Source organism: Hemitrygon akajei, unplaced genomic scaffold (assembly GCF_048418815.1).
Source record: "Hemitrygon akajei unplaced genomic scaffold, sHemAka1.3 Scf000231, whole genome shotgun sequence".
Lineage (NCBI taxonomy): Eukaryota > Metazoa > Chordata > Chondrichthyes > Myliobatiformes > Dasyatidae > Hemitrygon > Hemitrygon akajei.
The window spans coordinates 10,001-24,494 of record NW_027332113.1 but is presented as its reverse complement, the minus strand read 5'-3'; the positions used below and the strand labels follow the sequence as shown (position 1 = coordinate 24,494).

Genomic DNA, 14,494 nt, shown 5'->3' with positions numbered 1-14,494 from the left:
GGTCTCACCCTCACTCCAGAAATCTTCTCTTTCTGTCGCCGTTCCAACTCCTGGATGGCAGATTTCTTCTCTGTCAGAGATGCGAAGGACGATTTAACTTGACACTGGGATTGGGTTCAAGAGGAAAATGTCAGTAAAATCAGATTACTGTAAATTTCCAAGAGATCAAAGTCTGTTTGTATTTACCTTGTAAATCTCAACAGCTTCTTCAATCGGTATTAAGCTGTGAGACCTGTGTTCCCTCGCGTCTCTACAAATCACACAGACCAGTTGCTGGTCCGTGTCACAAAACAGCTTCAGTTCCTCCCGATGTTTCTCACACTGAGATCTCATCTCCGTCTCTGTCCAGTTCAGGTTTAATTGTTGAGCTTTTCCAGCCAGACTTGCCAGGGCCCGATTTACCCTGAGGGATCGGTCTGAGAACTCCTCTCGACATTCCGGACAGCAGTTTCTCCCCTCCTTTTCCCAACTCTGTGTGATACAGGAGAGGCAGAAGTTGTGTCCACAGTCGAGTGTTACTGGATTGGTGAAGAAAACAAGGCAGACAGGGCAAAGTACCTCCTCCACTAAACTCTCTACCTGCTGTCTGAAAGCCATTTTACACAAACAACACTTCCTGGTTCAAATTACTTTCACTTTCGATGATCTGCTGAACTCCTGCAGTACAGAGTTTGCCCACTGAACACACAGCAACTCCACCGAGGAAGGGATATTAATCACAGCTGCTGTACTGCAAGGGGGAAGGGTCCCCAGCAGCCAATTTCCCCAAGAGCAGGGATTAAATAAATCTGAATGAACCAAGAATGCAGAGCCTGGGTCAGTCTGATACTGGGAAATGAAACGTGTTTCAGAACAGCTGTGGGAAAGGTGGTTAAATATTTATTGAGGATGAGCGCTTTTCAAAAAAACCCTGCAATAAAACAGGGGATGTGGAGATGATAAGGTGCCAGGTACAGGAGGGATTGCTGAGATCTGGCTGTGCTGTAACCAGGACTGGGTGTGACAGGATGGGCTTTTGGGTGAAAGCAACCCTGATCTCCAGTGCTCAGTTTCCTGTCTTCACCCCTGTACAGCCCGTCTCCAATAGAAGGTCTCACTCTCCCTTCTTCAGGTCCGGGCCACAGGAGGAAATGGTTTCCTTCTGTCTGTCCCCGTACCTTCACCCGTCCCAGACAGCAGACACATTGGGTCAGATTCCCAACACCACCCAGACAGACCCATCATCAGACGGTTCCCACCACACTGGGCCGATCCACCAGGCCGGTTTATCTGGCTGACAGGGAAGCTGGTGAATGATTATCCGGGACGGTGCATGGTGCAGCGGCTGAACTAACTCTGATTACTGAGGGGTCACCTGAAGCCCAGTGAACATCTCCAGGGGTCACTGGAATTAACTGGGGACCACGTGGTCCTTCATACCATCCCGAGATACACCAATTCCTCTGATAAAAACACCTCCAGTCATGCTGCACACTCTGGGGACGTGGGTTCGATCCTGATATCAGGTGCTGTCTGTGTGGAGTCTCCACGTTCTGCCCATGACCGTATAAGGTCTGAAATAACAACATCGGGTGCTGGAAACTCTCAGACTGGACAGTGTCTGTGAACAGAGACACAGAGAGAAGGATTCAGGTCTGAAATAACCACATCGGGTGCTGGAAACTCTCAGACTTGACAGTGTCTGTGAACAGAGACACAGAGAGAACGATTCAGGTCTGAAATAACAACATCGGGTGCTGGAAACTCTCAGACTGGACAGTGTCTGTGAACAGAGACACAGAGAGAACGATTCAGGTCTGAAATAACAACATCGGGTGCTGGAAACTCTCAGACTGGACAGTGTCTGTGAACAGAGACACAGAGAGAACGATTCAGGTCTGAAATAACGACATCGGGTGCTGGAAACTCTCAGACTGGACAGTGCCTGTGAACAGAGACACAGAGAGAACGATTCAGGTCTGAAATAACAACATCGGGTGCTGGAAACTCTCAGACTGGACAGTGTCTGTGGGGAGACACAGAGAGAACGATTCAGGTCTGAAATAACAACATCGGGTGCTGGAAACTCTCAGACTGGACAGTGTCTGTGAACAGAGACACAGAGAGAACGATTCAGGTCTGAAATAATGACATCGGGTGCTGGAAACTCTCAGACTGGACAGTGTCTGTGAACAGAGACACAGAGAGAACGATTCAGGTCTGAAATAACGACATTGGGTGCTGGAAACTCTCAGACTGGACAGTGTCTGTGAACAGAGAGAAGGATTCAGGTCTGAAATAACGACATCGGGTGCTGGAAACTCTCAGACTGGACAGTGTCTGTGAACAGAGACACAGAGAGAACGATTCAGGTCTGAAATAACGACATCGGGTGCTGGAAACTCTCAGACTGGACGGTGTCTGTGAACAGAGACACAGAGAGAACGATTCAGGTCTGAAATAACGACATCGGGTGCTGGAAACTCTCAGACTGGACAGTGTCTGTGAACAGAGACACAGAGAGAACGATTCAGGTCTGAAATAACGACATTGGGTGCTGGAAACTCTCAGACTGGACAGTGTCTGTGAACAGAGACACAGAGAGAACGATTCAGGTCTGAAATAACGACATCGGGTGCTGGAAACTCTCAGACTGGACAGTGTCTGTGAACAGAGAGAGAGATAGAACGATTCAGGTCTGAAATAACGACATTGGGTGCTGGAAACTCTCAGACTGGACAGTGTCTGTGGGGAGACACAGAGAGAACGATTCAGGTCTGAAATAACCACATCGGGTGCTGGAAACTCTCAGACTGGACAGTGTCTGTGAACAGAGACACAGAGAGAACGATTCAGGTCTGAAATAACGACATCGGGTGCTGGAAACTCTCAGACTGGACAGTGTCTGTGAACAGAGACACAGAGAGAACGATTCAGGTCTGAAATAATGACATCGGGAGCTGGAAACTCAGACTGGACAGTGTCTGTGGGGAGAGGATCCAGGCACAAGATTCAGGGTTAATTCAAAAGGAGGGCTGCTGGAAATCCTCAGCATCCACAGGGAAACAGAGTGAACGACCGGGATCTCCAGCACCGATCCCTCAGCATCCCACCAGTCACAGCTGCCCAAGCCTCACAGTGAACATCGAACGGTACAGCACCGTACAGGCCATTCAGCCCACAATGTGGTGCTGACCTGTATGAACCTTCCCTCCTACACAGCCCATAACTCTCCATTTCCCTTCCACCCATGTGTCGATCTGAGAGTCTCGTAAATGCCCCAATTGTATCGTCCTCTCCCACCACCCGGCAGTGCAGTCCCGGCACCGAACGATCTCTCTGTAAAATAACCAGACTGAAATCTCCCCGAAACTCTCCTCCACTCACCACCAACAGATGTCCTCAAATATTGACCATTGCCACCCTGGGGAAAAGGCTCTGACTGTCCCCTCTATCCGTGACACTCATAATCCTACACACCTCTATCAAGTCACCTCAATCACTGCCCCAAACCCTCCCTATCCCTCAAACACGTCTTCTCCCTCAAACCCTCCCAGACCCTCAAACTCTCACTCCCCCAAACCCTCCCTCCCCCCCAAAACTCTCACACTATTCCAAACCGCCTCATCCCTCAAACTCCCTCACTCCCCCAAACCTCCATCCCTCAAATTCTGCCAAACCCCCCCATTCTTTAAAGTCTCAGACTCCTCCAAAAGCTTCCAGTCCCTCAAGCAGTCCCCCAAACCCTCCTCATCCCTCAAACTCGCACTCCCCAAAGAGCACCCCATCCCTCAAAGTCTCTCACTCCCTCCAAATATTCACATCCCACTAAATCTCCAACTCCCTTCAAAAACTTCCACTGCCACACCTCTCACTCCCCTGAAATCTTCTTGACCTTCAAACTCTCACCCACTCAAATCCTCTGTCCCTCAAACTCTCCTGCAACCTTAAAACTCTCACTCCTTCAAACCTCCCGTCCCTCAAACCCTCCCAAAACTGCCTGATCCCTCAAATTCTCACTCCCCCAAACCGCTTCATCCTTCAGACTGTCTTCTCCCCCAAAACCTCCCTGTTCCTTAAACTCTGCCAAAGCCTCCCATTCCTCAGTCTCGCACCCCTCCTGTCTGTCTGCTCTATGTCCTTCATACTCTCACTCCCCCAAACCCTCCTCGTCCCTCCAACTCACACTCCCCAAAAAAATCCCTCAAAGTCTCTCACTCCCCCCAAATATCCACATCCCTCAAAATCCCCCACTCCCTCAAACCCTCCACTGCCACACTCTCTCCCTCCCCTGAAATCTTCTCGCCCTTCAAACTCTCACCCACTCAAAACCTCCTTCTCCCTCAAACTCCCGCTGAAACGTTAAAACCTTCCCTCCCTCAGATTCTCTCACTGCTTCAAACCTCCCTGAAACTCTCTCACTCCCCCAAAACCACCTCAGCCCTCACTCTCACTCCCCCAAAACCACCTCAGCCCTCAAACACTCTCACTCCCCCAAAACCACCTCAGCCCTCACTCTCACTCCCCCAAAACCACCTCAGCCCTCAAACACTCTCACTCCCCCAAAACCACCTCAGCCCTCAAACACTCTCACTCCCCCAAAACCACCTCAGCCCTCAAACACTCTCACTCCCCCAAAACCACCTCAGCCCTCAAACTCTCTCACTCCCCCAAAACCACCTCAGCCCTCACTCTCACTCCCCCAAAACCACCTCAGCCCTCAAACACTCTCACTCCCCCAAAACCACCTCAGCCCTCAAACACTCTCACTCCCCCAAAACCACCTCAGCCCTCAAACACTCTCACTCCCCCAAAACCACCTCAGCCCTCAAACACTCTCACTCCCCCAAAACCACCTCAGCCCTCAAACACTCTCACTCCCCCAAAACCTCCGCTCCCACGCACTCTAACTCTCACCCACTCAAAACCTCCTTCTCCCTCAAACTCCCGCTGAAACGTTAAAACCTTCCCTCCCTCAGATTCTCTCACTGCTTCAAACCTCCCTGAAACTCTCTCACTCCCCCAAAACCACCTCAGCCCTCACTCTCACTCCCCCAAAACCACCTCAGCCCTCAAACACTCTCACTCCCCCAAAACCACCTCAGCCCTCACTCTCACTCCCCCAAAACCACCTCAGCCCGCAAACTCTCACTCCCCCAAAACCACCTCAGCCCTCAAACACTCTCACTCCCCCAAAACCACCTCAGCCCTCAAACTCTCTCACTCCCCCAAAACCACCTCAGCCCTCACTCTCACTCCCCCAAAACCACCTCAGCCCGCAAACTCTCACTCCATCAAAACCTCCGCTCCCACGCACTCTAACTCTCCAGAAATCTCCTCGCCCTTCAAACTCTCACCCACTCAAAACCTCCTTGCCCCTCAACTCTCCCTCTCCCTCAAAACCCGCCCTCCCTCAAACTCTCTCTCTCTCCTTTGAACCTCCTTGTCCCTCCAAATCTCCCTCAAACCCCCTTTCCCGCGCTTTCAGCCGGCCGCGCATGCGCTCTGTATCCCCCGGCGGCGTCTCCGCCCACTCGCCGGCCGGGCCTCGCTCTCTCATTTGTCGCAGCCCTTTGATTGACGTCGGCCTCCACCAACAGGAGTCCGCCGAGAGCTCGCGGCCGGCCGGCGATCAGGCACGGAGTGGTTGACTTTAAACGCGGCGGTTGCACGTGCCGGGCAGCGCGTGGCTGACGTCAGAGGGGGAGGGGCCGCGTGGGCGCCGGTCCAGCGGCGGTTCCCCGGGTGACGGGGGGGGCGGGGCGGGGATCCGTGAGTGACAGGGGTACGTCACACGCCTCCACGAGTGAGGTTATGCAGAGGAAGATGGACGGGATCAGCGGCCAACCAGGGCTGACCGGAAGTCACAATAATAATAATGAGATGACCTGTCCTTGAAAGTGTGTGCATGGTGTGTGGGAATATTTCAATGGTGGAGCAAGTAAATGTTGGTTCAGGAGCCTGAAGTTTGGGGAATATTACTTACTTACTCACTCTATTGTCACCAAATAATTGATACTAGAGCGTACAACCATCACAGCGATATTTGATTCTGCGCTTCGCGCTCCCTGGAGTACAAATCGATAGTAAATATGATAAAAATTTAAATTATAAATCATAAATAGAAAAGGGAAAGTCAGGTCCGGATATTTGGAAGGTACGGCCCAGATCCGGGTCAGGATCCGTTCAGCAGTCTTACCACAGTTGGAAAGAAGCTGTTCCCAAATCCGGCCGTACGAATCTTCAAGCTCCGGAACCTTCTCCCGGAGGGAAGAGGGACAAAAAGTGTGTTGGCTGGGTGGGTCGTGTCCTTGATTATCCTGGCAGCACTGCTCCGACAGTGTGCGGTGTAAAGTGAGTCCAAGGACGGAAGATTGGTTTGTGTCATGTGCTGGGCTGTGTTCACGATCTTCTGCAGCTTCTTCCAGTCTTGGACAGGACAACTTCCATACCAGGTTGTGATGCACCCTCGAAGAATGCTTTCCACAGTGCATCTATAAAAATTAGTGAGGGTTTTAGGGGACAGGCCAAATTTCTTCAGCTTTCTCAAGAAGTGGGCCTTCTTGGCAGTGGACTCTGCTTGGTGAGACCAAGTCAGGTCATTTGTGATATTCACCCCGAGGAACTTAAAGCTATTGACCTGTTCCACCTGAGCACCACCGATGTAGCTGGGGTCGTGCGGTCCGCTACTCCTCCTGAAGTCAACAACCAATTCCTCCGTCTTGCTGACGTTGAGGGATAGGTTATTGTCTTCGCACCGTGCCACCAGGTTCTTAATTTCCTCTCTGTACTCAGACTCATCACTACCCGAGATACGGCCTACAATTGTGGTGTCATCAGCAAACTTATATATTGAATTTGATGGAAACTTGGCTACACAATCATGGGTGTACAGTGAGTACATCAGGGGGCTGAGTACACAGCCTTGTGGGGCACTGGTGCTCAGAGTGATTGTAGATGATAGCTTGTCCCCTATCTTTACAGCCTGGGTCCTGCCTGTGAGGAAGCTGAAGATCCAGCTGCAGATCTGCGTGCTAAGACTATTAACAGTTCCGGAGCCTGGTGGTGTGAATCCCAAGGCTCCAGCACCTCATTCCTGACGGCAGCAGTGAGAAGAGAGTGCGACCGGGATGGCGGAGATCCTCAGGCCAGAAGACACGGGAGCAGGATGAGACCGTTCAGCCCATCGAGCCTGCTCCACCATTCCAACATGGCCAATCCCGGATCCCACTCAACCCCGTACACCTGCCTTCTCCCCGTGTCCTTCAATGCCCCGACCGGTCAGGAAACCATCAGCTTCCGCCTAAAGTACACACGGGGACTCGGCCTCCACCGCAGTCTGTGGCGGAGCATTCCACAGATTCAGCATTCTCCGGCTAAAATAATCCCTCCTCACCTCCGTTCCACAGGTTCGCCACTCTCCGGCTAAAATAATCCCTCCTCACCTCCGTTCCACAGGTTCGCCACTCTCCGGCTAAAATAATCCCTCCTCACCTCCGTTCCACAGATTCACCACTCTCCGGCTAAAATAATCCCTCCTCACCTCCGTTCTACAGAGTCACCACTCTCCGGCTAAAATAATCCCTCCTCACCTCCGTTCCACAGATTCACCACTCTCCGGCTAAAATAATCCCTCCTCACCTCCGTTCCACAGATTCACCACTCTCCGGCTAAAATAATCCCTCCTCACCTCCGTTCCACAGATTCACCACTCTCCGGCTAAAATAATCCCTCCTCACCTCCGTTCCACAGATTCACCACTCTCCGGCTAAAATAATCCCTCCTCACCTCCGTTCTACAGAGTCACCACTCTCCGGCTAAAATAATCCCTCCTCACCTCCGTTCCACAGATTCACCACTCTCCGGCTAAAATAATCCCTCCTCACCTCCGTTCTACAGAGTCGCCACTCTCCGGCTAAAATAATCCCTCCTCACCTCTGTTCTACAGAGTCGCCCCTCAACTTTGAGGCTGTGCCCTCTGGTTCTGGATACCCCCACCAGAGGAAACACCCTCTCCACATCCCCCATATCTGGTCCTTTCATCATTCAGTGGGTTTCAATGAGAAACCATCCCCGCATTCTTCTAAATTCCAGTGAGTTCAGGCCCAAAGCTGCCAAACGCTCCTCATAGGTTAACCCCTTCACTCCCAGAATCATCCTTGTGAACCTCCTCTGGACTCTCCCCAACGACAACACATCCTTTCTGGGATATGGGGCCCAAAACTGTTGACAACACTCCAAGTGCGACCTTGGCCCGTGTCTTATAAAAGCTCAGCGTTATTTCCTTGCTTTTATATTCTATTCTCACTGAAATAAAGGCCAACATTGCATTTGCCTTCTTTACCACAGACTCAGCCTGTGAATTCACCTTCTGGGGGTCTAGCATGAGGACTCCTAAGCCCCTCTGCACCTCTGACGTTTGATTTTTCTCCCCATTTAGACACTCGTCTGCACTGTCGCCCCTTCAACCAAAATACATGATCGTACATTGATTGACGTCACAACGTCATCACGTCAGAGGCGCCTCTTAAAGCCAAACCCCGACTCAATGTCGGAGGTTGTGAATGAGGTGCGTTTCTCCCAATGACGTCACCCAACGACAGCAGACGCCAGCTCCACGGCTCAGCGGTTAGAGCGCCGGTCTGGTAACCCCAGGGTCCTGGGTTCAAATCCCACGGGGAACCTCGTTAACATTTTCCGGCCCCTGGAGTCTGTACAAGTTCTCCGGGCAAATCGGTTAATCCCCAGACACCCAGGACAGACCTACGTCTGTGTGGGTGTCTCTCACTCCATCCCTCACTCTCGTTTATTTCTCCGCTGTTCAATTCCCGTTGCCTCTGTCTATTGTTATTAATGCAACAGGTTGGCAATGATAATATACACAGAAACACAGAAATATGGGAATAGGAATCGGCCAAGCTCTATCGAAGTCTAGGGGTAAATGATCAGTCTTCCCGTGAAGCAGAGTTCAGTTTAGTGTAGTTCGAGGTAGTTGTAGTGGTACAGTTGGAGAGAGAGAGAGAGAGTGAGAGAGATACAGCTGAAATTTCAGGCAAACCTTCCATTGTCTTCTTGTCCCGTTTGTGGTCACCGACTGTGACCCCTCCGTCCCAGATGCGACCGTTCTTCCGAGGTGAACCGGTCACCCAGCCAAGGGTGGACACACAACAGGTCCCCACCCGTCGTACCTTTACACCCTGTGAGCCGCTGTCCGATTCCCGCGAATCGGTCCTGCGAACTCCCACCAACTTGTGGGGGCACAATGCTCTCTCCAGGGTCTCGTGGCGTGTCTGCCTGTGTCTTAGCAAACCCGCTATTCCCCCCGATGGGGTATCACCTGTCCATCAAACTTCACCACTTCCTGCTGTCTGTTGCAGGAGTGTTCATGAGCAGTTCAGGTTCAAAGCAAAATATCCGTGGCAGTATCAGTGCAGATGCCAAAATACTGAATTCATTCTCTCTCTCTCTCTCTCTCTCTCTCTCTCCCTCTCTCTCTCCCTCTCCCTCTCTCTCGCTCTCTCCCTCTCTCTCTCAGTCTCTCTCTCTCTCTATCTCTATCTCCCTCTCTCTCACTGTCTCTCTGTCTCTCCATCTCTTGCTCTCTCTCTCTCTAACCTCTCTCTCACTGTCTCTCTCTATCTCCCTCTTTCTTTCTCTCTCTCTATCTCCCTCTCTCTCTATCTCTCTCTCCCTCTCTCTCACTGTCTGTCTCTCCCCCTCTCTCTCTCTCCCTCTCTCTCTCTATCTCTATCTCCCTCTCTCTCACTGTCACTGTCTCTCTCCCCCCCCCTGTCTCTCTCTCTCTATCTCTCTCTCCCTCTCTCTCTCACTGTCTCTCTGTCTCTCTCTCTATCTCTCTCTCATCACCATTTTGAATGGCTCTCCCATATCTCTCTCTCATTATCTCTCTCATCACCATTTTGAATGGCTCTCCCTTATCTCTCTCGTTATCTCTCTCTCAATCTCTCTCTCCCTTATCTCTCTCATTAGCATTTTGAATGGCTCTCCCTTATCTCTCTCTCATTATCTCTCTCATTAGCATTTTGAATGGCTCTCCCTTATCTCTCTCGTTATCTCTCTCTCATTCTCTCTCTCCCTTATCTCTCTCATTATCTCTCTCATTAGCATTTTGAATGGCTCTCCCTTATCTCTCTCTCGTTAGCATTTTGAATGGCTCTCCCTTATCTCTCTCATTAGCATTTTGAATGGCTCTCCCTTATCTCTGTCGTTATCTCTCTCTCATTCTCTCTCTCATTATCTCTCTCATTAGCATTTTGAATGGCTCTCCCTTATCTCTGTCGTTATCTCTCTCTCATTCTCTCTCTCCCTTATCTCTCTCATTATCTCTCTCATTAGCATTTTGAATGGCTCTCCCTTATCTCTCTCATTATCTCTCTCATTAGCATTTTGAATGGCTCTCCCTTATCTCTCTCTCATTATCTCTCTCTCGGTATCTCTCTCGGAATCTCTCTCTCATTATCTCTCTCTCGTTATCTCTCTCTCATTATCTCTCTCGGTATCTCTCTCATTCTCTCTCTCGTTATCTCTCTCTCGTTATCTCTCTCTCATTATCTCTCTCTCGGTATCTCTCTCTCATTATCTCTCTCATTAGCAGCATCCGTTCGGCCTTTCATCACGAGGGGTGGGGGTTGGACCGGAGAGATCTACCCGCAGTTACATCAGGGCCTGGTGTCGGAGATCCGGGGTTCCCCCACCCAGCCGGTCCAGCGCCGGACAGGAACGCAAACCCCGTCCGGAACTGAACGGTCCGTTCAGGCGCTGTGGCAGGAATCCGCAGTCAAACAGCGCCCCCTCGGGGCAGCAGGGGGAACTCTGGGAAGCCGAGAGGGGGCAGAAATTCATCAGGCAGTTCCTTTCCTGAAATTTCCCTCTCTTTCTGCAGTATTCCTTTAATTTAATTTAAAAAATATGTACTTATTGTAATTTATAGGGTTTTTTTAATGTTTGGCATTGTACAGCTGTCACCTAGCAACAAAGTTTATAACTTATGACGGTGATATTAAACCTGATTTTTGTTCGCTCTCTCCCTCTCTCCTCGAGTCCCGGTTCTTCTCTCTCATTCTGCGCGCCTCTCTCCGCCTCGCTCTTCCTCCAAGTCTGTAGGTTTCTCTCTGTGAAGGACATCGTCTATTTATTCCCCTCCATAGATGCTGCCTGACCTGCTGAGTTCCTCCGGCAATTGTGTGTGTGTGTGTGTGTGTGTGTGTGTGTGTGTGAGAGAGAGAGAGAGAGAGAGAGAGAGAGAGAGAGAGAGAGAGAGAGAGTGTGTGTCTGAGTGTGTGAGAGAGTGTGTGTGAGTGCGTGTGTTTGAGTGTGTGTGTGTAAGTGTGTGTGTATGTGTGTGTGTGAGTGAGTGTGTGTGACAGCATCCTCTTTTCAGACACCACCGTCAGAGAGTCCAGTTCCACCCCCACAACATCACTGGCCTTACGAATGAGTTTGTTGATTCTGTTGGTGTCTGCTACCCTCAGCCTGGTGCCCCAGCACACAGACCGGAGAGATCTACCCGCAGTTACATCAGGGCCTGGTGTCGGAGATCCGGGGTTCCCCCTCCCAGCCCGTCCAGCGCCGGACAGGAACGCAAACCCCGTCCGGAACTGAACGGACTGTTCAGGCGCTGTGGCAGGAATCCGCAGTCAAACAGCGCCCCCTCGGGGCAGCAGGGGGAACTCTGGGAAGCCGAGAGGGGGCAGAAATTCATCAGGCAGTTCCTTTCCTGAAATTTCCCTCTCTTTCTGCAGTATTCCTTTAATTTAATTTTTAAAAACATGTACTTATTGTAATTTATAGTTTTTTAATGTACTGCTGTCACAAAACAATAAAGTTTATAACTTACTCAAAATGCTGGTGGAACACAGCAGGCCGGGCAGCATCTATAGGGAGAAGCACTGTCGACGTTTCGGGCCGAGACCCTTCGTGAGTCCTGATGAAACACACACAAAATGCTGGTGGAACACAGCAGGCCGGACAGCATCTACAGGGAGAAGCACTGTCGACGTTTCGGGCCGAGACTCTTCGTGAGTCCTGATGAAACACACACAAAATGCTGGTGGAACACAGCAGGCCAGGCAGCATCTATAGGGAGAAGCGCTGTCGACGTTTCGGGCCGAGACCCTTCGTGAGTCCTGATGAAACACACACAAAATGCTGGTGGAACACAGCAGGGCGGGCAGCGTCTATAAGGAGAAGCACTGTCGACGTTTCGGGCCGAGACCCTTCGTGAGTCCTGATGAAACACACACAAAATGCTGGTGGAACACAGCAGGCCAGGCAGCATCTATAGGGAGAAGCGCTGTCGACGTTTCGGGCCGAGACCCTTCGTGAGTCCTGATGAAACACACACAAAATGCTGGTGGAACACAACAGGGCGGGCAGCGTCTATAAGGAGAAGCACTGTCGATGTTTCGGGCCGAGACCCTTCGTCAGGACTAACTGGAAGGAAAGATACTAAGAGATTTGAAAGTAGTGAGGGGAGGGTTGAAATGCGAAATGATAGAAGACCGGAGGGGGTGGGATGAAGCTACGAGCTGGAAAGGTGATTGGCGAAAGTGATACAGAGCTGGAGGAGGGAAAGGATCATGGGACGCGAGACCTAGGGAGAAATAAAGGGGGAGGGGGGGAGCACCAGCGGGAGATGGAGAACAGGCAAACAACTAAATATGTCAGGGATGGGGTAAGAAGGGGAGGAGGGGCATTAACGGAAGTTGGAGAAGTCAATGTTCATGCCATCAGGTTGGAGGCTACCCAGCCGGTATATCAGGTGTTGTTCCTCCAACCTGAGTGTGGCTTCATCTCGACAGTAGAGGAGGCCGTGGATAGAAATATCAGAATGGGGATGGGACGTGGAATTAAAATGTGTGGCTTCTCGGAGTGCAACATCGAGTGACCCGAGTCTCTGCAAAAAACACGAACTGCTCGCTCTCAGCGCGGGGTCGCGCCCGACGGCCACGTCACCCTCACGCACATGACGTCAGTCGGAAACCGCTCGGCAACCGTCCCCTGTCCCGATTAGGAGGCAGAGTGTCCCAAATAAGCGCAGGGAATCCCCGGTTTTGGGATTTGTTCTCGGAGAGTTAGCAGCTGTCCCCGATCTGCTGAGCCGAACTTGTTAATTTCTGTGTTTGCAGAGTCCCTCTTCTTTTGTTGGTCTTTGTGTGTGTGTGTGTGTGATTCCTCACCGTGCCCCTTTGTGCCTGTTGTGAATGCCCGCAAGGAAATGGATCTCCGGGTGCCGTGCCCACGCTGACAGATGTGCAGTTTGATCCTGAATTCACTCTGAACTCTGGAAGCGTTCAGGACGTCACTGTTTGTGCGGGCCACACCCGGATCGGCAGGACAATAACAGGTGGAGTCGGGAGGTGAGTGTACAGGGAGGCTCCGTAGCTCAGGGGTTAGAGCACTGGTCTTGTAAACCAGGGGTCGTGAGTTCGAATCTCACTGGGGCCTCACGGACATTTTCCTGCCCCTGCCCCCCGGGCGGGGTCTGTACCGGTTGGAATGGGTTTGTTTTTGTCACGGTCCTGGTGTATCGTCCGTTCATTTACTGCACCGCGCATTGAGGCGGAAAGCGGCAAATTTCCTCAGCCGGAGGGTGGTGCATCTGTGGAATTCATTGCCACCGGTGGCTGCGGAGGCCACGTCATCGGGGGTATTTAAAGCAGAGATTGATAGATTCTTCGTTGGTCAGGGCATGAAGGGATGGGGGCGGGGAGAAGGCCGGAGAGCGGGGCCGAGAGGGAAATGGTAGGAGCGGTCTAGATGGGCCGAATGGCCTCATTCTGCCCCCCCCCCCACCTGGCGGTCTAAAACAATGACAGACCGCAGAATGAGGTGCAAAAGCCGCAGAGGAAGTGGAGTGCAGGCAGACAGCAAGGTGCAAGGTCATAACGGGGAAGATTATGAGGCCGGGAGTCCATCTCATCGCACCCGTGGACAACGGAGATGCCTGCGTCAGGCTGCCGTTTACCGATCACACCTCAGAACTAATCAACAAAAGCCCCAAAACCTGGGCCTCCCTACCTCCCTCGGCAACCGGATCCCTGCCTTACCCACCGGGGGACCACGGATCGGAAATACCAGCCCCTCCTCGCCGGCGCGCCTCGGGGATGCGTGCGTAACCCCACCGCTCCTCTCTCTCTGCACCCACGACTGGACAGCGTGGCTCGGCAGAGCTCACAGCAGAGTTTCAGACGGCGGCAGATCAGCTGGCCGAGTGCAGTCGGAACAAGCACCTTCCACACTCAACGTCTGCGGGGGCCAGGGATCGACTGCGGACTTCAGGAAGGGGAAGGCGAAGGAAGGCGGCCCGGTCCTCATCGAGGGGGTCGGCTGTGGGGCGGGCGAGCGGTTTCACGTTCCCGGGCATGAGGATGGATCTGAAAGGACCCGCCCTGCCTGGGCCCAGCATGTCGGTGCACTGCTCCTCCGGGAGCGTGGGAACATCTTGTCAAAGACTTTCGCAGGTCTCTACAGAGCGTTCCAACTGGTTGTATTT

The 14,494-nt window shown here is 52.0% G+C and overlaps 1 protein-coding gene and 1 non-coding gene across 3 annotated transcripts in view; one reads left to right on the top strand and one right to left on the bottom strand.

Annotated features, from left to right (window-relative positions):
• LOC140724463 (ribonuclease inhibitor-like) overlaps nucleotides 1–603 on the bottom strand; it is a 35,492-nt gene extending 34,889 nt beyond the window's left edge. For both annotated transcript variants that reach the window (XM_073038912.1, XM_073038911.1), the window contains exons 1-2: nucleotides 187–603; nucleotides 9–104 (exon numbers count right to left, since the gene is read on the bottom strand). In XM_073038912.1, the coding sequence (XP_072895013.1) occupies nucleotides 9–104; nucleotides 187–597 (507 nt within the window). In that variant the 5' untranslated portion in view covers nucleotides 598–603. The remainder of the gene's footprint in view (nucleotides 1–8; nucleotides 105–186) is intronic.
• Nucleotides 604–13,373: 12,770 nt separating this feature from the next.
• Nucleotides 13,374–13,446, top strand: trnat-ugu (transfer RNA threonine (anticodon UGU)). The gene has a single exon. It is a non-coding gene; the product is annotated as a tRNA-Thr (tRNA).
• Nucleotides 13,447–14,494: the final 1,048 nt, after the last annotated feature.